Consider the following 24,591-nt stretch of genomic DNA (forward strand, 5'->3'; position numbering starts at 1 on the left):
TACAATGTTGATAAATTCATGTATCCATTACTGTTACTCCTTTTTATAGTCTCCCCACTGAACTGATCAACCATTTTCAGTACATCCAAAACTCGGCAACTTAAGTTCTTACATCTACCAAGCATACTGCACACATCACACCTGTCCTTCAGCAGTGACACTGGTTCTCTTTTATCTGCCAGATTAAGTATAAAATATTAAATATCCTTCTAACTTTAATAGCTCTTCATAGACTTGCTGCTACCTATCTGTCTGAGGTTATTAAATTATGAGGTTATTCAGAAACTTTGGAACTCTTTTCAAAAGGGTGCAGGCAACCATATCAGCAGTGGTGGAAGCAGAGTTCCCTTTAAAAGTTTATTTAAAGGTTAGATTTAATCACAATCCAATTATTCAATAAGAATTTAAAGAGATTGTTGCATTAGTGTGTGTCCATATAACAATTTAATTACACTTATTTAGAAAAACATTTTGGCTTCCGTTAATCAAGATGATATGAATATGATTAACATATGGTCTCCTGGGTCAGTAGAAACTCATAAAAAGACAAAGAAATGTCATTTCATCAGTGTGTCTAGGAACAATCCAGAAACAAAATCTATAGCCTACATTATTAAATAAAAGACTACAATTTTCTTATGAAAATTATGAATATTTATTTTATTATGAAGATTTACTTGTAAAGGTACAAGTATGAGTAATAGACAAATTTATTTATTTAGATTACAACAAAAGAAGGTAAGCCTGAAAGGAAGATTTTTAATCCTTGTCTACTCTGTGACCTAACTGCCACTTCCTCAGAAAATTATGAGTGCACCCTTAAACACAATTAAGTGAATACATCTTAGCAAATCTAAACAACAAAGTAACACAGTAAAGGGGATATATCTCAACATGTCATAACAACAAAGTAATCTCTAAAATAATACATAAAATATTTCACATACCTGGCAAGCCAATCAGTATATATTTTATTACATTATTTTTATTATTAAGATATCAACTTTGCAAATTAAAAAAAGAAACAAAACCCAGCACAGAAAGTAAATAATGAGAGGGTTGGTGAAGCTAGGACACACTCCCAATTTTTTCCAGACATGAAAACTAGTTACAAAGTTTATAACATGATCAAGTAGTATGGGTTGTATGTGGATGTGTGTATGGCTGTATATGGTTGTAAATGTTGAAAGTGTTAAAAAAAAAATTTGCATGTGCAAATCTGTTTTCATTAAACAGTGCATGTTAGTGTCTATGTAAACATGTCTCAGCAACTGCAGCTTTCTGCTGATGGGTTGGATCTATCACTTCTGTCCAACTTAATTGGCTCTGGAAACTCATTATACAACTCTACTTCTGTTTCCTAAATGAAGGAAAATGATAAAAAGTTTCTAAACCATATGAATACATGAATGAGTTAAACATACTGTAAAAGCATACGTGGAAAACTAAGTACATATGTAATGTGATGTAATGACAGTGTTCTGCTAACCTTTTTTAGGGCATTGCTTGCAATGGTTTTAAATGCTTGTTCAACATTTATGGCCTCTTTTGCGCTGGTCTCAAAGTATGGCATGTTGCTTTTACTCTGACACCAGGCCTGAGCTCGTTTTGTTGTCACCTAAAACACAGATATAGTGGCTTGGTGAGTAGCACGTTTGCCTTGCAGTGCTATGGTCTTGGGTTTGAGTCCCTATCTGGGTGGAGTTTCCAGGTGTCTGTGTGGGTTTCCTCCCATAGTCCAAAAACATGGAGGTTAGGCTGATTAGATATTCTAAATTTTCCTGTATGAATGTGACCTATGTGACAGTACAAGTGTATATATACATACACTACATATATATACACTTGTACTGTGTATGTATGTATATATTTTATGTATATATATATATATATATATATATATATATATATATATATATATATATATATATATATATATATATATACACACATACACACACACACACACACGTGTGTGTGTGTGTCTGAGAAAGGCACTATGTGAAGAAGAATAATATAATTATTTAACTGCCATACATACATGCCCACACACCAATTCAAAATTACATGCACATAAAGGACAAAAATGTCAGAGCAAGATATGGGTGAAGTTGCTTATACATAAGTAACATTTCCTATCAAAGACTCTTTCCTTGCGGCACTTTGGGGAGGAAATGAAATGTGTGTATGCAACCTCAAATCTTGCCATTTTTCTCCAGAGTTTGTATGTTTATGTTCTTTGTTAACTCTTATTTTTTGATATTGTGAAATGCTTTGTTGTTGCTTAATTGCTTGTCTTTACCAATATGGTCAAGTGAATCAATAACAGGACAGGGCCCCAACTTGTCTAGCAAGTAAGACTTGTGCAACACACTAAATAGAAGCTGAACAGCAATGTATGCTCTCCACAATTTTGAATGTAACTGATGATATAAAACAAATAACCTAGTTGATATTATTGTTAGTTAATAACAGTTCATTTTTCTTGTGCATAATTTTTTACTGCACCATCCTCCTCTGCACAGCACTTCTCATAAATTAAGTGTGGTTGAATAAGCACATCAATCGCAATTTAGAAGTTTGGCGTTCAGGTCTAACTCTAGCAGAGACAGTGTGCAACTGCCAGCTCAAGGAAATGGCAGGACTGGCAAGGTTAACCATTGTAATATTTCTGTCAAGGACATTCATACATGCACTTATGAGGACTTCTTCTATTAATTGTTCTATTCTACCCTTGTTCTAAGGCACAGAAGGAAAGACTAATGTTAGTTAGTTAGCTACTCAACATAGGTTCAAAGTAATCAAGACCACTGTTATTGACCAAACTTTCTTATCAATACTCTTTCTTTCTTAACAATCTTATCAACTTTGGTGTCTATGATATAAGCCATGGTGTCTATGACATAAGCAATAATATACTCACATCACACTGATTTGAAAAGGCTGAGAATGATCCAAGAATGAATTTACCATCTTGCAAACATAGCCAACCAGGGTCCACATTAGCCAACCTAGTTGTCTAGATGGCATTATGAAGCCAAATGTCATCAGTGCTTAATCATTGTTAATCATAATTGCCCTCTTAGTGATCTTATGTCATAAATGTAGGATGAGTCCACCACTTTATGTAACTGTCTTATTATTCAAGGCCTGCATACTATGTCTGAACCAAGATTTAGTATGAACTTATATCCAATACAGTCCACCTTTAATATAATTTAGCATACAGCTGTAGTCCTTTAGCATCAGTCAACAAATGGTCTCAAACCTCCACTTTCTTATTGTGGTTGCATAGGGCTTTCACTCACCTGCCTGTTTTCCATGTCAATCTTGTTGCCAAGTGCCACAAAAGGGAAGCTGTCTGGATCACGGGGACTAGCCTGAATCAGAAACTCATCTCGCCAGGAGTCCAGAGTTTTAAAGGTGGTGGGAGCAGTAACATCAAACACCAGAACACAGCAGTCAGCACCGCGATAGAATGCCACCCCCAGGGACTGGAACCTTTCTTGCCCTGCTGTGTCCCAAATCTGACAGAAACATGGAGAGTATAAAACAATTTAAAAAAAGAAATGGAAAAAAAAGAAAATATATAAAATAAAAAATCAAAAATTATATTTTACAACTGACTACAGATGCCATTGCAAAGCACTGGTGTAGGAAATGGCTTATATGGTTACTGAGGGGTAGAGAAAAGAAGAACACGTTCACAGCCGATGGATCTCCACAAAATTTCATTACTTGTTGACATGTTGACAATATTTGATCATATTTCTTATACATTTGAAAAGAGTATTTGTGACTTGCATGATAGTTCAGCACTGACACAATGTGGTTACCTGCATAGTAACAAGTCTATCCTCAACCATCACCTCCTTTGTGAGAAAGTCAGCTCCTATTGTAGCTTTATACTGACTGCTGAATTTCTTGTTAACATATTGGTTCATTAAAGATGTCTTTCCAACACTACAAACAGAGAGGAGGGAAAGAAATATAACAAAAAGAGGAAACTTGAATTTCAACATTAATGGTGTAATATGTCAATCTTTCAGCAAATCTGGTCTTTAAACAAATGTACTTATTGGATTTTTGTACAGCTTTCTTTATGACAGGTCAATAGATGCCAGATAACATGTCAGACTGGAGCATGGCAAAGAAATCTCTCTCTCTCTCTCTCTCTCATGCACATACACACACAAACTATCTTACCCTGAATCTCCAAGGATGATGACTTTAAGAAGAACTTTCTTCCTAGATGTCATACTGTGTGGAGGAATCACAACAAACAAATGCAAAACAATGCAGAATCTGTTCAAAATCTTATTGCAAATTGATTCCTGTGTTTTGATAGGGATGAACCCCCCCCCCACACACACACACAGAGAGAGAGAGAGAGAGAGAGAGAGAGAGAGAGAGAGAGAGAGAGAGAGAGAGAGAGAGAGAAGAAAAAGATAAAGATCATAATCCTGTGTTGGTGGGTAAGTGTAATTATGAATTAGTATTCCGTAACATAAGGTCCAGTTCAGCTCCAACATTACTTACAAAACTACGGGCAGAAATGTTACAAACGGCAATTTACATCCATTTTGTTTCTTATTCGAACAGCAACAGCATTAACTTAACCTGTTACTTCTCCTCTTCTTTCTTCTCTTCAAGAACAACCTATATACAAAGACTGGATTGTCAATATTAATATCTTAGGTAAAATACAGACGCGGTACGCTGTGTTCTTGCCTCGTCCTTATAAATAACTCTAATAGTTAGGCAAAGCTTCCCTACGTTGTCGCTTGTGCTTTTCCTTCCTTCTCTCACTTCCTCTATCCTGTGACAACTGTTTGCGTTGTTGCGCATGCTTTGGGGAGGGTCTAAACCGTTTAAAACTCTGCCCTAGCAGGCGCTCATTGGTTAGTTTCATGGCGTGTCGCAAGACAAGCTCCTCCATACATGGGTCTATATGCGAAATCTCGCGGTCATCTCCGAAAGCCAGCAAACAGGTCTATAAACGTGAAGAAATGTGACTGCTCACGAAATACGTTTCATTCTGTTCCTTCATAACACATGATGTACACGTACGACCTTTTTTGTCTTTCTATTCCTTTCTGTCATTTACTTTGTGCATAGCGCGAGACTGACCCTTAATACTTTATACGCAAATCTGTACGCTGAAAGCTACACTAAAAGGGGTCTTAAGACAAGTTATTGAATAATAAAAGTAACACAGTAACTGTACAGTAGGGCCGAACTCCTGCGTTGACAATTTTTAAAATATGCAATTCCAGTTCATTCTTTTCACAGTGAATGATCAGTGTCAAAACCACTTCTATCAAGTAGTTAAGGATGTTTAAGTTTTTATTTTATTTATGCCTTGCATGAGTTAATGGCTTGCATGAGTAGAAATATGATTTGTTTCACAAGTACACTTACCAATCATTTCCTTTAATATTTAATAACAATTCACAATGTTTTAATTTCTTCAAAGAGAGGTAATCATTGTCTCCTCTCTGACCTTTTTCCCACCTCTCCCCCAAACACACTCATGCACAAAGCAAACACACTTCTCTAAACCACACATGGAGAGGTCTACTACCTTCCTCTTCTAGACAGAGAAATGTCAAAGGTTGGAGTGGAGTGGAGGTCGCTCTATTCAGAAGATGTGTGTTTATGTGTGTGTAGATGAGGCAGTTAATGAAAGTGTAAATATGTTGGTTTTTTTTTTAAGGAATTCCACAAACACAAGATCCTTGCACTGTTTATGACCTATAGCAAGTTCAGAAACAATACACACATATCACAAGAGAGGACACACACAAGGAGGTATGGAAATACTGAAATGTCATGGTTTTCATGTGTGTGTGTTTCCATTCGATTTGTTAATGAGGGAGTGTGTGTAACTTAGGAGAAGGGTAGAAATTAATTTATGCAATCAACCAGGTGGCATGTGTGTAGGTACTTGTGTATGTTTGCTCAGGCAGTGAGTATTGGTACATGTCAGAGAGCAAAGAAACAGAGCTATCTAGGAATTTGAGTCAAAAGAACCTCAAAGAGAGAAAGAGGAGGTGGGGGAGAGGGAAGGAGGGAGGGATAGAGGGAAAGAAAAAAGACCTAAAAAAAAGAGAAAGACAGCACAAGAAGCAGTGAGATGCAGACAGGAATAGTGCAAAAAAGTGCTAAAGAGTGAAAGAAGGAGCATATCAGATAAAGACCTAAAAAGACTCACTGAAACTGGTACAAGGGATGAGGCACAACACAGTATTGTCAGGACTAAACAGCTACAAAGGACAAAACAAAAACGACAGAACAGAGCAAAGACTGATCGATTGAGACCCTGGAGTGCTGAGAAGGAAACCCCTAGGTGGAAGAATAAAGGAGACAGCAGGTTGGAAAAGACTGGTGAAAGGTAGTTTGGTGTATTTAAGACAGCTGACTGCAGTCATTGGTCCAAACACCTCTGTGTTTCCCATGAGTGGCATGTGCAGCATGTGCATGTGGGTGCGCATCCTGCACTTACTTTTGCTAGGTGTATGCATGATGTCAGTGTGTGTGCTATGTCAGAGGGATAGTTTGGTAGCTGGGCCCTCTAACAGAAGATGTGTAGGTGCCTGCAGTTTAACAGCATCTCCCCCAAAAGAACAACTCACACACACCCAGGACATGCTGTACAGGAAAACACAGGAGGCCCGTCAAAGAAATGCTCAGGTTAGTTCTGTATGTTTTTTGTGTGAGAGGGTGAACTGGGGCTATGTGCTACTTATGAAGGAATCTAAATGCATGCATTATTTGTTCTGCTGTGTATTCATATTTTTGCATGTCTGTGAGCACCTGCAAGTATATCCTTTGGATAAATAAAGGTCTTTTTCAGGTCTTTATTACAAAAAGTGTATTGTGGAGTTATTTTTTGGCTGTATAATATTCAGAGCATTGAAAAACTAAAATAAATAGATACAGTGTGAAATATTGCATGATTTTGAATGATGTATTATAGATGTATTTTAAAACTCTGTGTGTGTGTGTGTGTGTGTGCATGTGTGCGTGCGTACGTGTGTGTGTGCATGTGTGTGTGTGTGTGTGTGTGTGTGTGCATGTGTGTGTGTGTGTGTGAGAGAGAGAGAGAGAGAGAGAGAGAAAAAAAAAGAAAGAGAGAAAGTGCTATTTTGTACAATAACAAATTACAGTTAACACAACCTGTGCTTATATACTACTTATATACAACTAAACAAAAGCCCATTAGTTTACATCCTCTGCCTATGAGTGTGCCTTCCAGGCATCTGCCATTTCAGAGCGCTTGGTGCATCTGCAGCAGTGTATGAAACAACATGATCCAGCAATGGGAAATCGAGGATATGAATCTAATTCACTGGCAGCCACTTTGGCTCTATTGACAGCAGTGCTGACCGAATGTGACCTGCACTGCCATACTCAGAGGCTCAGAGATATGGCACGAAGACTAGGTCAGTGTAATGCACAGTATATTTGGTCCTAGTGGCCACTCTTTTGAAGAATTTGCTCTTATAAATTTTGCTCTCATGAATTATGCATAAATGCTCATTCTAAATATCAGGCTAAACAATGAACATCTGGCCACTGGGCAATCAATATTACTGCCAGCTGCACAGTTACTTTAGGTGTCACACGTTTTCTCTCACCACCTTCAAATTAATCAGCCCTGCCATAAACCCACATGCACAAACCCATACCCACCCACCACTAAACACACACATTAAATAGAACCTGATGTCGGCAGTAGTCTCAGGAATGTGAGTCTGCACCAAAAACTGACACTTAAATAGTTTCTATTCAAGTGAATAACCTTTGTGCAATCTTTATATAACCTTGTCACAACCTTCCTAACCTAAACCAAACAGGCAAAGAATAATTCCCATCTCTCTCTCTCTCTCTCTCTCTCTCTCTCTCTCTCTCTCTTTCTGTCTCTCTCTTTCTCTATGTCTCTCTGTCTCTCTCTCTCTCTTTCTCTCTTTCTCTCTCTGTCTCTCTCGCTTGTTCTCTCTCTCTCAGAAGGTGCTGCTGTTGGTAGAAATGGAAAAAAAGACTTGTTGCTTTTGATAAAGAGTATCACACTGTCTGCTCCCACACCAACACAAAAAACTCCAACAGGTATAGTTTCTCTCTACCATTCAAAACACACACACACACACACACAAACAAACAGCCAAGTGCAAAGTGCAATAACTCTTATTGGGTGCTAATGTATGCATGTTTTACTCCACTGTGGTAGTGGCACCCTCTTCAGGGCTTTATCCTCAGGACTGTTATGAGATTCTTCAGTTAGGAATCAAAGAGAATGGGATTTACACCATACAACCAGACCCCCAACAACCGGCACTAGAGGTAAAACTACACCCATATGTAACAGAGAACAAATTCTTGTGCAATGTTCAAAACTAGCAAAGGATGTGAGATCTTATAAACAATGTCCAGATATATGGCCAGTATGTGTGTTATGTACAATAATCGAATGTTATTAGTAAAAAACACACGATTCATGCACACACATATAATTATGTGTGTGTCTGCTTATCCTTTTCTCATTCTAGGCTGCGTGTGACATGCTGTCTATGGGTGGAGGATGGACTGTGTTTCAACGGCGATTTGATGGACAGCTGGACTTTAACCAGACATGGCGGGAGTACCGGGAAGGTTTTGGTTCACTGCAGAGGGAACACTGGCTAGGGAATGCAGTTCTGCACGCTCTCACAGCCAACAGACCACACATACTCTGCATCACGCTCCAAGACTGGCACCAACAGACACGACATGCCACCTACAACACCTTCAAAGTGGCAGGGGAAATCCAAAGGTATATTTCCCTCAAACACCTGCCAATGTGTACACATACACACACATGCACACACGTCACACGCACACACACATACATACAGATGAGATAGACACAAAGCCAAACAAATGCAATATTTTGTACAAAGCCTTGTGCATTGTATGAAAACACAAAACATCATGCACAAACACATTCACTCATCACTCATTTATAAATAATCACCTATGGCCAAACACACAATTACATGCTTTTTCTGCTATGTTTTTAATTTTACCTCTCAGGTTTCGTCTGACCGCACAAGATTATCATGGAGATGCTGGTAATGCCCTTAGTTATAGTAAACGTTACAACCATAATGGCAGAGCTTTCAGTACATATGACCGTGATCATGACCGCTACGCAGCAGGGAACTGTGCTCAGTACTATGGTGCAGGCTGGTGGTTTGACTCCTGTCTGGCTGCCAATCTTAATGGGCGCTACTACCATGGCCGCTATAGTGGCATCACAGATGGCATCTACTGGGGCACCTGGTATATCCTCACTGACTCTCGAACTGGGAAGAGATACTCATTTAAAAGTGTAGAGATGAAGACACGGCCAAAACAGTCATAAAATGATATCCTATATTATATAGACGTGATATTTTAATTGCCAAAGTCACACACACACACACACACACACACACACACACACACACACACACACACACATAGACAGACCTTAACTAATGGTACTTTTGCTCTTTTTATTCCATTGAAAATGTAAAGTTTGCCATTTTTGACAAGTGCTTATAGCCAATTCTATGGAAATATTTCTGTAAAAATAAAATTAAACAAACTACAGTTTGAGTGCTGGGTCCTCTGTACCTATTTCTCATAGTTATGCCTTTCATGTATTTGGTTCAGGTGAAGAGTTTATCACAAGCATATAACATAATTTGTACACAAAACACCTACTTTAAATACATACACCAGTGGTTTATATACAAAAAGGCTTTCCAACTTAGTGCTCTGGGGCATTTCTTCTCTGTCTCTGCTGAAGCATTCACCTTCTTGATTGCTTGGTTTAGGCATTGGAACAGATCAGAAATGTGTATTGAGTATTGTGTGGGTATTGTGTAGCCCTAGAAGACAGGGCTGGAAAATGCTGTTTTATAGAAGAAAAGACATCCAAAGTCCTGTGAAGAAGAGCTAAGCCAAAATGAGCTCTTGAACTAAGGGATGTAGGTAACTCCTCCTCAAATGCTTTTAACAGGTATTATGTGACCTCTTAACATCTATCTGATTTAAATGTGAAATTAAGCACAAGCATGTTTCTCTGTAATCTCTATAACAATCCAGACCTTTTACTTTTTACTATAGATCACTATTACAGTGCAGTTGCACATATACAGCAGGTGATCAAATCTCCAATATTGCCTCAAACACAGAAAAAGTTCTAACCACAAACCTGCTCTGATCTGTTTCCAGCTGACTGGCTAGCATCCTAAAACTATGCTGAGAGACACTTAGGAGAGTTGACATGTATTAACACAAACACAAACTTTGCTATAACTCTGTACTCCTAAAACCTATTTCATTCTAAAAGGATATCCTTTGGGATAGTGCACTAAAGAAAGTCCATTAATCATATCTGTGCTAAACATGGCAACTGTAGATAAATGTGGTGATTTGTATCAGGTTTGAGAGTAAAGGAAAAACAGAGGTGTCAAACACAGTGGCCACGGTACTAGAATGGTACTATTTCTGTACTTGCATCAGAAGTCAGAAGGAGTATGAGACGCAGCCATGATCAAGGTAAAACATAATCACATAATCAGGCACAAATTTATATATGGCATCAGCAGTGCAATCATTTCATCCAAAGTTAAAAGGATATCCTCGGAGGAGAATAGATTGTTTGTTTGTGTGTGTGTGTGTGTGTGTGTAGATTTTAGTGTACCGATTTTAGTTGTATTCACAATGAGATGCCAGTCTGTTCAACAACCACTGAACATCTGTTAATACTGAGTTCACTGATCTGCAGACTGTCAATCAGATATGATATTTCACAAATACTTACTAACATACACATGCACAGATGTGCTGTTTGGCCCACACACTTCAAAGGACATTTTCTCACATGAATTCAAGTTCTACATTTGGCAGATGAGATAAAAGATAAATATAATATATATGGATATGAACCATTTAATGAATTATAAGGTCTTTTAAATTGCATGAAAAATATTCAATCTCATCTCTTCATCTCATGTTTCCACATTAGGCAAACTGCATTATTATCTTATGTCTTAATTTCTATACTCATAAAGGAATATTTATTTCAGACAAACTGAGATAATATTTCAGTTTGCCAAATGTTGACTTTTCTATAAAAGAATGTTTTTGTTTCTGCTCTTTTTATGTTAATAAAAACATTGTGATCATAGTAAGTTGCATGTGTTTTATTTATGCAAATTGTTATATGACCCAGTCAGTCATGATGTTGTCATGTCCCTCCACCTCAGTAAGAATGATCTTCACTTAGGGGATTAATCATTGTGTAATGATGATGAATCTTAGGGAGTTACCTTCAAATATGTCAAGTCAATTAACATTAGCTCAATTTACTAAAGTGTTATTTCTGTGAAGTTTGTAACCTCTTTTTAAGGATTTCATCTCATATCTCAGCTGAGAAGTGATAAAAAAAACTTTTGGAATACAAAAAAAAAAAATAAATAAACCAAAACAAAGTTTTAGTTTTAGAAGACAGACAGATAGAAAGCCACTGTGCACCAGTCTGCCTAGTCTTCTCTTTACAACCCTCCTTTTCTCTTTCCTATCAGTAAATAGGTCATCCTCTGTTACTGATGCTTTTGCCCTAAACTCTCTTTATTATATACTATTTCTGCAGCTTCTGGCTCTTCTTGATATTTGGCTGCAATTTTAACATTACCAAGGAGAATCACTGCCATGCTGAAATCTGCTCCCCACATTTTCTTCCCTCCTTACAATTCCACCACACAGTCCCAGCCTCTACTACAACTTCTACTCCTGCAGAATATTTTAAAATATTCTTCATCCCAGACACCCTCTTCAGTCAGTACCTTCAGTCAATGCCTTGTCATTACAAACAAACACACAGCATACAAATAATCTGACTGCAGTCCTACAGCCTCCTCTGTCAATTGTCCAATAGTCTGTTAAGAGAGGTCCACAGATGTTTCACCATGTAATTCAGGAATTGATGTTTATTTATCTAGCAGGTGGCAGGTACAGTTGTGCCAAAACATTTGGTGAAACTCTAGTGCTAAGTCTTTTGGCTCTAAGTCTTCCATGTACTTGCAATATTGTGCTATATATTGACATATACTGACATCTACTTGTATTATTGTGCCATCCACTGACTTACGTCCTGTAAGGTGCCTTGGCTAGGAGAGTGGTAAATTCTCAAATGTAATTTTCAAATAAAGACCAAGTTTATTGTCACAGGTTAAACGTGCTGAAACACTTCACCTGTGTTTTGTTTGTTTATATTTCTATAATTAGGCAAATACATAGAGTATAGAAAATCTAATAGAACAATTTAATTTACCTGCCAGCCTGAATGTATTTGTAATATTAAGCCTTTAACATTATGTGGGTTATTTGTTTTGTTATACACTTTATGTGAGCAGTGTAAGTGCACTGTGATTTGTTATTGTTAATATATTGATATATATATATATATATATATATATATATATATATATATATATATATATATATATATAATTTGTGTAATTTGTTCTGTTTATAGTCAACAATTTACTACAAAGAAAATTTTGTTAAGGGGAGAGATTAATGATACAAATCAAAAACACAACAATAATCTTTCAACTTTTGAATGTATAACTTGTTCCTTAAACTACATGGTTTGACTTGTTATAGTTTACTGGGACATACATCATAATTCCTTCATTTTATGCCAAAACAGAGGGAGTAACAAAAAAGCAAAACAAAGTTTAAAAGCAATGTATTCTTCGTCTAACAGAATTTAAATGTTGGAAATGACACGTTCATCATTGACCATTCAGGTGAGTCAGACAAACAAGCCCAGGTGCTGAACAACAGGAAGAGCCAACAGTGCTGCCCTGTCATTGAGTTCTCTCCACATCACTCCACTGCCCTTTCCTCTGTGTAGCCGGGTGCTTGCTGTGAGGCGGAAACCTGCTCTACTGTCACCACAGTGTCCTGGCTGAGTGCCTGACTGGTGTGACAGTGAGATAGCAGGAGTGATGGAGAGAGCAAGATAGCAGGAGAAGTGGAGGGGGACTGGCAGTGTGCAGGCGCCCACTCCGGAAACCCAAAGCGGGCAACAGTTACCCAGCACATCCCCCGGAAGCTGACAGAGGCATATTTACAGACACACATACACATACACATACACATTCGCAGCTCCACAGAGCCATGTTCTATGCTAGGCACCCAGGAAATCTGTGTGAGGTTACACCATTTCAAACGTTAACTTTGAATTGTAAGTTTATATTGAAGGTGCTTAAAGGAGCTAGTGCTTATCATCATGTGACTGCATAAGGTGATCATGAGAAGTTTCAAGCCAGGCCTATCTGGAGCCATGAAACTGAATCAGGCAGCCTTGGTGGGATTGAGTAGTGTGCAAAGTTGCTGTCTCGTTCACTGTGGCCAGGAGATGGCAGCTTTGGGTTAGAAGTGATAGTGATGCAGCCCTAGTGACTGGCCCAGTGCAATCACATTTTCTTCAATCTCAGTGTCACCCTCAAATATTCCTGCTCTCCTGGTCTTTGACTCCTCCCTCTTCTTCTATTTTTCATACAAAATAAAGGCATGCTTGTATCACTTGGATCAAAAGGTGTGTGTGTGTGTGTGTGTGTGTGTGTGTGTGTGTGTGTGTGTGTGTGTGCATGTACATGCATGTGTGTCTCAGTTAAGGCATTACTGTCAAAAGCTGTGTATTTGTTTATATGTATTATGACAAATAATTATGTATACAAAAGCTTTGTGTGTGTGTGCGTGTGTGTGTGTGTGTATGTGTGACTCATACAATTTAGAATATCATGAGCTTTGTGTGTTATTATAGTAATCTATATATACTTTGACTTTCTATGTATGTGCATGTGTGCTAGTGTCCGTTAGGGGCACGTGTCCCTAGGTGTGGAGAGGGATGTGTGTGTATAACACACATGTTGCGGTGCACCAGCGCTCCGTTTCATACCGGAATTCAGTAAGCAACCCTGTATCCTGATGTGGTGAAAACCAGGCCTGCAAGGCACTATGGGTAAAGGAGGGGGAAAGGGTTATTCCTACCACATTGGTACAAAAACAAATACACATGCACGCATACACACACACACACACACACACACACACACACACACACATATGCCCAGACACACACATGAACATATACCTAGAGCCACATACATATATGTGTGCCAATAAACAAACGCAATTCAAGTTGCACTGATTTACAGCACGCATACATACAACACAGTTGTCTTGGTAAACTCTGCTGTAGAAAATTTATAATTTAACTAAAACAATTTAACTAAACTAAATCATAATTTTGAGTGCCTAAGTAAACCTTTGTGTTTTGATATGTTGTGTACCATAGGTTGGGTCCTTGGGAAAATGAATTCCCATCCCAATGTAGCAGGGAAGCTTTGCCTGTAACCTTGGGAAAACATGCAATAAATGCTTTGGCGTAATGTATAGCTGTATAGGGGCCTATGAACACATTTTTACACAGCCTTCTCTCTTTCACATGTACTACTGGAAGACTCTATTTGTTTTGTGGAAGAATGTGAGGAAAATTGAGTGATCTGAGCTACTTTGACCGAGGCATGGTCATCAGTGATAGAGTACCTGGGGCCAATATTTAAAAACTGCCAACTTTGAAGGATTTTATTAGACATCTCTGTGGAGAGTATACTGAGAATGGTGTGATCAATGAAAAACATCTAGTGAAAGGGAACCCCGTGGATGTAAACAATTAATGGACATAAGTGGTCTGAGGATGTCAAGAATCATTCTGATGAGCAAGCAGTGCACAGTCAAGCAAATCGCAGCCACATACAATGCTGGTACTCCAACTAACAATTCCCCACTGGGGAAGCTCTACCATGGGCGGTCTCTTTTTCCTTCAAGTTTGGGTCCTCTACCAGAGGCCTGGGAGCTTGAGGCCTGGGAGCTTGAGGGTCCTGCATAGTGCAGTTCAGCTGTTCCCTGGACTGCAATCTTGGATGGAGATCTCAGGTGATATTTCTGGGATCTGCTGGATCTGCCATTCTTCTACTTTGGGGTCACAGTTGCTAGTGTTCCAATTACTACTGAAACCACTGTTGCCTTCACCTTCCACATCTTTTCTAGCTCTTCTCTCAGCTCTTGGTATTTTTTTGAGCTTTTCATGTTCCTTGTTCCTGATGTTGCTATCACTTGGGATTGCTACATCTATCACTACAGCCCTCTTCAGTTGTTTACCCACCACTACTATGTTTGGTTGGTTAGCCATAACCATTTTATCTGTCTGTATCGGGAAGTCCCACAGAATCTTAGCATGGTCATTCTCCATCACCTTTGTGGGTGTTTCCCACTTTGACCTTGGAACATACAACCTGTACTTGGTACAGATGTTTCACTATGTACACTATGCCAGCCACTTTTGGTGTTCCATGGGTTTTGGCATCCTGCTGTTATGTGCTGGACTGTCTCAGGGGCATCTGTGCACTGCCTGAATCTGGGGTCCTACCTGGTGTTGTAGATCCCAATCTCTATTGATCTCATATTCAGAGATTGTTGCTGTGCTGCCATAATTAGTCCCTCTACGCTGTCTTTCAATCCATTGATAAGATTTCTCCATATCAGCCACTTCCATGATTTGCCGGTGGTACATACAATGCAGGGGTTCATCCTCCCATGATGGTTCCTGCTCCTCCTCATTCCCATTCTCCTTGGGTTTCTGCTGTCTGAGGTACTCACTAAGCACTTCACTTGGGGCCATCATCCTGGTGTACTCCTGGATCTTGGCTGTTTCATCCTGGATAGTGGCTCTGATGCTCACTAGTCAGAGAAGGAGTGCTTTAACGAGCTAAGTAAGCTACTCAGGAGCCTAATGTGTTCCTAGTCTTGCATTATGCAGAGGAATATGGAATTGGTCATTTTTCACAGAAGAATTATTTGAAGATGTGCAACTGTCAGTAAAACGATTCAGGGGTTCAAGCATTCCTGGTGGGACTGTGATGGTGCAACCATTAAAAAATAAAAAAGCTTTTGCCTAAGAAGATTCTCTAGGGTTTCTTGGCACAACCTGAAGAATCACTTATGACAAAAAATATATATATATTTACTACATAATATTTTACCTGTTGAATGTCTAGTTAGTTTTCTGGGGAGAAGGACAACATGACTGGCAGGCTGTCACTGTAATATGCAATAAATACTGCTTTCCTGTTTCTCTCTCCCTGCAGGAAATGAACTTTTGACTGCAAGGCAATAAGGAAGGCATGAGTTATACTGTTCAGCTCCAGCTGCAGAAAACTGAAAAAAAAGAAAAATACTCGAAATACTTTTACATGCAATGTGAAGATTTGACAAACAAGTTCTAAGTAGAACCATAATGATTCTGAGGTTGTATATTCTGTAGGGAGCCAAGTATTGAGTTCATAGATGCTCTATAAAGAACCATTAAGGAATACTTAGATTTCACAATAAAGGGATGTCCAATGGGATCCACAAGGAACCTGAAGACCTATTAGCTGCTGAAATGGTTAAGACAATGATGGCCAAAAAAGGAACATACATTTGGAATACTGACAGAGAACATGCAATTGGTTTTCAGAACAGACTGGTTCATGGATTTGGTATGAGAAGATATTCTTCATATAGATAACCTTGTATATGTTGGTATTGTATTATTTATATTATTTAAGAAATTATATGCTTCTCCAATTTAATGTTTTGGGGAATCCATTTTGGTATCATATAGAACTATCACAGAAAGGGATATGCAAAAGTAAAGATTTATTTAGCAAATATTAATAATTATGATCTATAAGTTAAATCTTTATGTGATGTCATTTGTTCATTAGAAGTTGCTGTGTTGCCACCGTTTTTATTCAAATTCACAATGACATAGCCCTGCATCACAGAAACATAAGAAACATCTCTCTCTCTCTCTCTCTCTCTCTCTCTCTCTCTCTCTCTCTCTCTCTCTCTCGCTCCCTTTCATATAAGAAAAAAGATAAGAAATATTAGTCAGCATGATGACAGCACTCTCAAGAGACAAATAATACAGCCTACAAAGAAGCTGATTCTGTGAATTATTAATGCTTAAGAGATGTGTCTTTGTGCAAGGAGTTGCACCACCAATGAGTGGTAACAAGCTGATTAACCTCAGAGGGAAAAGGGGCTCTTCGCCTTAAATGTCTAATTTCACCTATTGGAATAATACATTCCTTCATGGTGGATTGTGCTGGAAAGAATTAAATTATATATGTGACTAGATCTTGAAGATGTAGTAAAAACCAAAATGACTAATAACATGAAACCTATTTCTGCAGGTTTATATTAGGGAAATGCAAGTTCTTTTTTAAGTGATTAACTTTATATTACAGTACTATCTCCCAAAATTAGAAAAAGAGTAAAATTCAGTGCTGAACTACTTGACTGCATTACTAATTGCATTATTAAAGCATTTATCATTTTTGTTTACTGAGCGCCTCCAGTTCTTCATGACACCTTTCATGTCCTAATTTACGCATTATGGTATCACTTAACCCAGCCTTTAAGATACATACAATCAGACTGTTAATAAACTAAGTACCCAGTAATGACCTCCTCGTAAGTGTGCGGTGTAACGCACTGTGTCAGGAGAAGAGTTACCTACGGTGAAAACCTGGTCTCATGTGTCAAACGTGAAAAAGAGTGCAGTCTAATTGGCTAGACCTCAATGTTGGGGACAAGATCCCGCCCCTGGCCACATAAATAAGAATTTTGTTTCCTCTAGGCCGACAGGTCATTGGACAAATGTCTAGTTAGGATTCAAACACAAAAAGTGGACTAAAACTTGAACAAGAAGAAATGCGCTCACTCATCCCTGCCGTGGAGACACAAACCGGATTCCCCTGTTAGACAAGCGCAAGTGGGTAAGTTGTACTTTTATTTATAAAAATAATTTAGATTTCGAGTAAGTAATCAGCTCTAGAGAACATATGGAATATTTACCGATTTGAGATTTAAGAGCGCACGAAGTGTCTGTCATCTAGGGAATCCCTCGCGTGCATCATCCTCTTAAAACAGGACCAGTCACCAAGAGGTAAGACATGCCACGCGACAGACACGCGGGTACAGCGTAAAATACTTGAAATAACAATATCCGTTATTTTGTTTTCTTCTAGGTGTTCCATTAGATTTATGCTTTGGATGAAGACAATTCGAAAAGCTGTATAAAAGATAGGCGGGATACTGTTGATAAACTACGCAAGGGTTTTCTTACACGTATCAAATCACCTTACACAATAGCGCGGAGACCAGTTCACCTGGATAATACTGCAGCTATAGATGGAGTTCTCGGCGGAGCCCCGATGGATGATGCACGCTCATCATCCAGCCATGCTGGGTACGCAGGACACAGTCACATCTCACGCTGGCTTGGGGAATCAGGGCTCTGGATTTATAGAGCCATCAGCACCGTTACTGTCGCCAGAGGATGTGGATGTATTTCTCAGTCATATAGACTCTCAAGGAAATCCCTATTACCACACACACGCGCCTCACACTCGAGCAAGGATGTCTTACAGCCAAACTCCAGGTATGAAACCAGGATCTAGCTCGACTTTGCTCACCCAATGAATAACATGTATAGTAAACTCGTTTTAAACTAGATCAAGGTAAAAGAATATCCTCACAGCAAGAAATCCTGTGTTGAATTAACATCTCCAGCGTTGCATACCACACATGAACACTATAGGATTTCAACAATATGTGTATTAATTTAGTATTGGGGATTTTATAACTCGGACCCTACCAAGAAAATGCTACAATATGCAACAATCTATCAATCTTCCAAACAAGCTTTATACTTACGTCGCATAGTATAAAATTATGTAAACTTTTCTTCGTGATTCCGAGATGAGTTCAAGATATCAAAACATCCGTACACGAGTGGGGACTTCATCCTAATATTCAAAACTTCACCCTAATTCAATCTTTTTTGACTTTCTGACACATGTAACGGCTTCGTTGATGCTGGATCATACCCAAATAAACCATCAATTAAAGTTAATTTATAGATTAAAAAAATTAATAATGAAAGACTATTTTGTTCGTGACATTTAAACATCTAAACAAATGTAACGTTGCGTTAATGTTAATATTGCTCCTTTAAATACGTTATCTTTAACAGATATAATACGTAATTTTATAAGCCTGTTTGGCTTTATTGTTTCACTGTGTTCCAGTAAACAGACCTGTTCGTCTGTAATTCTTTTTTTTTTTTTTTTTTTACAGCTGGATTGACTGGTGGATCCATGTGTCGACCTCACCTTCTCCACACCCAAGCTTTCCCTTGGCTGGAGAGCAGCAAATCGGCCTCTTCTGCGTCCCAACACCACAATACATGGACAGCAAGGCACTTCAGTAAGACTGTTTTACACCCTGCAGCGTCAAGTGGGATTTCAGCAGTATACCCCGGATCATATGCTCCTGGCTCGGGTTCGGTGTCTTGCTTGTCACAAACCCAGCGATGCAGCCCTCAGCTCTACTGCCTTCCTCCCACACCGCCAACGGACGTGTCCCCGGATCCTCCAAGCGTTAGTGAGCGGGAAGCCAGGAAGTACCCGATGTCTCTTGTAGACGGAATGAAGATGGAGAGCGCTGGCCCGCTCCGGAACAATCTGACGCACCATGCCGTATCACTGTCTTCATATTCACCATACGCCTTACCAGGAGCTCCTGAGTATACAGGCCGCTCATTACACACAGGCGGTCTTCTCGGTGGGGGCACCGGCGTCTTAACTGCAAAAGCAAAAAGCAAAAGCCGCGCCTGTTCTGGTGTGTAGAAGAAACTTGCAGATAAAACTGTGACGGCAAAAATAGAAGCCGAATCGACCGTTTCCATACTAGCTACAATTAATATTATAAATTGAAATATTTCCGATATACCCTATTACTAGTCTCAAAGTTTGTCAAAGTATGAAAAGTCATGTCTTTAAATCCGTCCGATATTTTTACGTCACACATTTAAATGTTTATGCGTTTTATGGAAAGTGTCATTAATTTGGATCTGTACTGATAGCTTGTTAGTTACCAAAAGCAATAGCAGTTGTATGTTTAGTATAGTGCTTTAGCTGCAAATATATAACTGGATACCATCCACACACGACCGTCTATAAACGGTGCCATATATGATCTATGGTGATGACTGAGATGGATTAGTGTGAGCACGCACCTGGTGACCTAGCGCATGCCTTTTAGTCTTAGTAGCTAACGAGCAACTTTTAACACCACCAATATATTGGGTTTTTGATGTATAGTATAAAAAGAAGAGCTGGAGCAGCTAAAATGTTTATTCAGTTTAACACATCAAAATATTTTAAATTTAGGGAACTTAAGTCAGCTGTAAGCATTACCCATGGGAAGTTGAGCCATGCTCACAATTCATACATACTATATGTGTGTGTGTGTGTGTGTGTGTGTGTGTGTGTGTGTGTGTGTGTGTGTATGTGTGTTTGTATATGTATGGATTAATGTGTTTGTGTGCGTGTGTGTGTGTATATGTTTATGTATGGATTAATGTGTTTGTGTGTGTATTTGTATATGTATGGGTGAATGTGTGTGTGTGTGTTAGAAGGACGTGAGTGTGTGAACTGTGGGGCTACCTCGACTCCTTTGTGGCGACGAGATGGTACAGGCCATTACTTATGTAATGCATGTGGACTCTACCATAAAATGAATGGCCAGAACCGACCACTCATCAGACCCAAACGTCGACTGGTAAGTCACAAATATACACACACACACACACACACACACACACACACACACACACACAGGGTATATAAACTAAGATATTCTGTATTGACTAGAAATACTTTGAACAATTTGTAGCACTATTTGAACAATTTGCCAAAGGTTTGAAAAGAGGCAGAACTGTGAGACCCCTTTATTGAGTAGTGCTTTTCATTGCCATTGTGGTGGTTGAATTGGGGTTTACTTGAATTACACACACAGAAGGTAGGTTAAAGAGTCTGATGAGAATAAAGAAGAAGGGGGAAATAGGGAGGGGAGGGAGAAAGAGATAGAAAAAGAGAGAGGCAGGGAGGGAAAGGGGTGGGGGTCTACTGACCATATGGATCACAGAGTTTCCTTGGACAAGCAAACAGGCTTAAAGTGCAAGTAATGAACTGTAGTTAATTAGAACCAATAAGTGAAAACATGATCAGATATCAGATACCATCCCTAGGAGATCCATCAGACCGACATTTACAGTTGTGCTGTTATACTTTGCAATTTTAACTAAATACACACTTATTGGTTGCATATAATGACAAATAGTAATTGCACAATAAATACATATTTATGCCCTCTTAGCATTTCCAATGAATACTATCTAAAAATAAATGGTTAAATAGGGTTATATAATGTTGATTTATGTGACTAACTAACTTGTGAATACATTTGGCTGTCAAATCAGTATCCATGAAACAGGAACATTTGTCATGAAAGCATTAAGACCAAAAAGCTGCATTCCAAAGACTTAAAATAGCAGTAGCATCATGAAATTAGAGAATACACCATAAAAACACATTCCAGTACTGGCAAAATAACCTCTACACTAGCCTGTTGTGAATTAACACCTTCAACGTTGAATGATCTCTTACAATCCTTAGCTTTCTTTAGCTGGATTTACATAAATTCAACACTGTGGATTTTGCTGTGCAAAAACCTTATCAAATTAAAGCTTTACCCTGGCATTCCTTCAGGGCTGTTGTTTTCCGGTTATTTCTTAGCCAAACCACTAGGTGTTTCATGCATGTAACAATGACCAAAGCTCTTTAGCTGTGTTCACAGAGCATTAGTCACAAATTCAGGCGTATTACAGCCGCCTGCACACAAGCTGAAGCTCGTGATGTCTAAACTGTGGTTTGAGTAACTCAAGAATAACACGTGCTTTAAGGGCTGGTAACGGTTTCCATACTTTTACCAAAGTCCTAAAAACGTTGTGCGGAAGCCTTTCCGACGAGTATTCAATATAAACGAGACTTTTGTTAAAAAGCAATCAAAAACAAAATACAAAAACTACATGATTCCATTTTAGTCTAAAAACAAAATGTTTTTTTTTTTCTTTTCTGCAGGATAGGCACTGATCATGTCATAGTCATTATGACTTAAGATGTTTTCGTGTAAGAAATGTAGACGTTCAACATGAATATACAACCCGCTTTACCGCAGTCGTATATTTGAGGTTCTCCTGCAGAGACGGGTCGGTCCAGTTGTTTCCGGAGCCGGATGTCTGCTCGGTACCGATAGAGAAGAGCGGATCATGAGAACGCGCATCCGCTCGAGTTTTTAAAAGCCAACCAGTGCTTCTAGCACGCAGTTTTGTGCTACAGGACGGGAACGTAAAAGAAAAAAGCTTAAAAGGGAAACGTAAGGGCTGGACGAAAAGCAGAAATCGAGGGGCTTTTGTAGGTTCGCCCATTTGTGGGTATGATTTCATGTAGACCTGTCTAGCAGTAGGCCTAACTGTTCACCGAGTCTTGGCGGGATGTGATTTATAGGGAAAGTTGGCAAAGTGTGACGTTAAGGCTTTTTGGTTATATAAATATAAATAGGTATCCTGAATAAAATCATGGGGTTACACACATGGCAGTAGGCCTATCACTTTGATCCTTCCACTAATCACTAACAAAAGCATGCATAAGCGAAATATGTATTCCAAGAAACTTGTATTTTAATCTAAATGTATATGCCTCTGTTTGTGTGTGTGGGTGCATACATGGATGTGTGTTTGTAGTCAGCAGCCAGACGAGCAGGTACTTGCTGTGCTAACTGCCAGACAGGAACCACCACACTTTGGAGACGAAATGCCAATGGTGAGCCTGTCTGCAATGCCTGTGGCCTCTACTACAAACTACACAATGTGAGTATCACACGGGTTGTGTTCTTTGTATGCCTGCTATCAGAGAGTTATTATAGAAAGACTGAGAGACAAGGTAAGAGAGAGACTAAATGTATTTGGATACAGTGACACATTCAATTTACAGTGCAATAGCTGAGCTGGAATTGTTTGTAAATCTGCTGTTGATATTTAATATTTCATTTGTGGTCATTTTTATTGAGAAACGTACAGGGAAGAAACATTATACAGTGTACATTTCCTTTATTAACACCCCCTACTCCTGCTACCCCCCCCCCCCCCCCCCATTACATACACAGAACAAGTGTACTTAATATTTCTGTCTATATGTGTGATTATTAATTTTTTATCAGATAAATCGGCCACTCACAATGAAGAAAGAAGGTATTCAGACTCGAAACAGGAAAATATCCAGCAAATCCAAAAGAAGGAGAGGGGAGGGCTCTCAGCATCTGACCAATTTCATGCAGGACAAGCCATCCACATTTAACCACATTACCAATATCTCCCACTCTTTCAACATGACTCCACCCATAGAGTTACACCCAGCCTTTAGCTATAACCACCACACTAGCATGGTTACTGCCACTGGCTGAGCAATAGAGGTCATATTACACAAAGACACATTTTCAAAGTTCTTTAGTTTTAGAATGAAATGGATTTGTACACAATTATGACTTCAGTTCTAAGTTTCAAACATTTTTACTTTATTATAACAATACAGTATGCATAATAATTTGCACTTTATGTAGAGAACTGCAGTGTATTATTCTAGGTTAAGAGATTCTAAGGCTTTTACTGTGCCTTCACTGGGAATTTTGTAATTTGTATTTGTTTTGTATTTTTTTCCTTTAAATCTGTTAACTAACCAGCTATCTGTTCTTTTGGCACACAAGCCAACTCTTACAAATTAAAGCTGGGCTACTGTACAGATGAAATGCTGGGAAGTGTACCCCTGAATCCTGTTATATAGGCAGTTTCACAGAGTACATTAATGCAATAAATCCAGAATGCTACATTGTTTCTAAAATAGCAGCCCTAAAGGTGTGGTGTTTTCAAATCATTCCAAAATGATTAGCCATTTCAGTAATGGATGCAATGGCAATGACTGGTTAATGTAGAGACAGTGAAGCTTTACAGTTAGTCTAATAATGCTGTAGAACAATCACATAGGTTGAATTGTATTCTTGTCACATTTGTATTAGTATTGTTTTAGAATCTTTACACACTTTACTGGAGCTCTGTAATTTAAGACAAAGATGTCGCAGTGTATGTATATCTGATGGAACTGTGAATGTTTAACATACCTAAGTCTCCTGTTACCCAGTTCTTTCTTATGCTGCTCCATTTCCCATTCCTCTCAGATACCTTTTCTTCATTAATAATTTCCAGTTATCTGACTGTAGACTCCTTCAATTATCTTAAGCAAAAATACCAGCACTTCAAGCACTGGATTATACTTAAGAAATGTTATAAAAAATGTTATCTAACTAAACTTGCATAGTCATCCTCCTAAAGAGGTACTTTCCAGATTACAGAATGATATAATAAGATTTCAAGTTCCTTCTTGTAATCATATCTAAAATGTAAAAAAATAATATTTTAAACAGTTTATGATTGAGACTATTTAATTATGAGTATTATTCTAATTTATTTTTTTTCTAGGG

At 38.6% G+C, this 24,591-nt stretch overlaps 3 protein-coding genes across 4 annotated transcripts; 2 read left to right on the forward strand and 1 right to left on the reverse strand.

Moving 5' to 3' along the window:
• Positions 1 to 631: 631 nt before the first annotated feature.
• LOC113576002 (ras-related protein rab7) lies at positions 632 to 4,810 on the reverse strand. 2 transcript variants are annotated; one of them, XM_027007885.2, is made up of 6 exons: positions 4,621 to 4,810; positions 4,207 to 4,260; positions 3,837 to 3,963; positions 3,309 to 3,527; positions 1,490 to 1,618; positions 632 to 1,360 (listed from the first exon to the last, which is right to left on the reverse strand). In XM_027007885.2, the coding sequence occupies exons 2-6, from the start codon at positions 4,257 to 4,259 to the stop codon at positions 1,265 to 1,267; spliced, it is 624 nt and encodes a 207-aa protein (XP_026863686.1). In that variant the 5' UTR covers position 4,260; positions 4,621 to 4,810; the 3' UTR covers positions 632 to 1,264. The 2 variants fall into 2 exon arrangements, with proteins under 2 accessions (XP_026863686.1, XP_026863687.1); XM_027007886.2 differs by having other exon boundaries at positions 4,540 to 4,810.
• Positions 4,811 to 6,456: 1,646 nt separating this feature from the next.
• On the forward strand, positions 6,457 to 9,403 carry si:ch211-157b11.8 (fibroleukin). The gene is made up of 6 exons (XM_027007799.2): positions 6,457 to 6,693; positions 7,259 to 7,445; positions 8,011 to 8,109; positions 8,231 to 8,343; positions 8,550 to 8,812; positions 9,073 to 9,403. The coding sequence occupies exons 1-6, from the start codon at positions 6,457 to 6,459 to the stop codon at positions 9,401 to 9,403; spliced, it is 1,230 nt and encodes a 409-aa protein (XP_026863600.2).
• Positions 9,404 to 18,345: 8,942 nt separating this feature from the next.
• Positions 18,346 to 23,947, forward strand: gata2b (GATA binding protein 2b). The gene is made up of 5 exons (XM_027007863.2): positions 18,346 to 18,595; positions 19,294 to 19,836; positions 20,633 to 20,778; positions 22,802 to 22,927; positions 23,278 to 23,947. Exons 1-5 carry the CDS (start codon positions 18,346 to 18,348, stop codon positions 23,518 to 23,520), a joined length of 1,308 nt encoding a protein of 435 aa, XP_026863664.2. The 3' UTR covers positions 23,521 to 23,947.
• Positions 23,948 to 24,591: the final 644 nt, after the last annotated feature.

Source organism: Electrophorus electricus, chromosome 3, assembly GCF_013358815.1.
Source record: "Electrophorus electricus isolate fEleEle1 chromosome 3, fEleEle1.pri, whole genome shotgun sequence".
Classification (NCBI taxonomy): Eukaryota; Metazoa; Chordata; class Actinopteri; order Gymnotiformes; family Gymnotidae; genus Electrophorus; species Electrophorus electricus.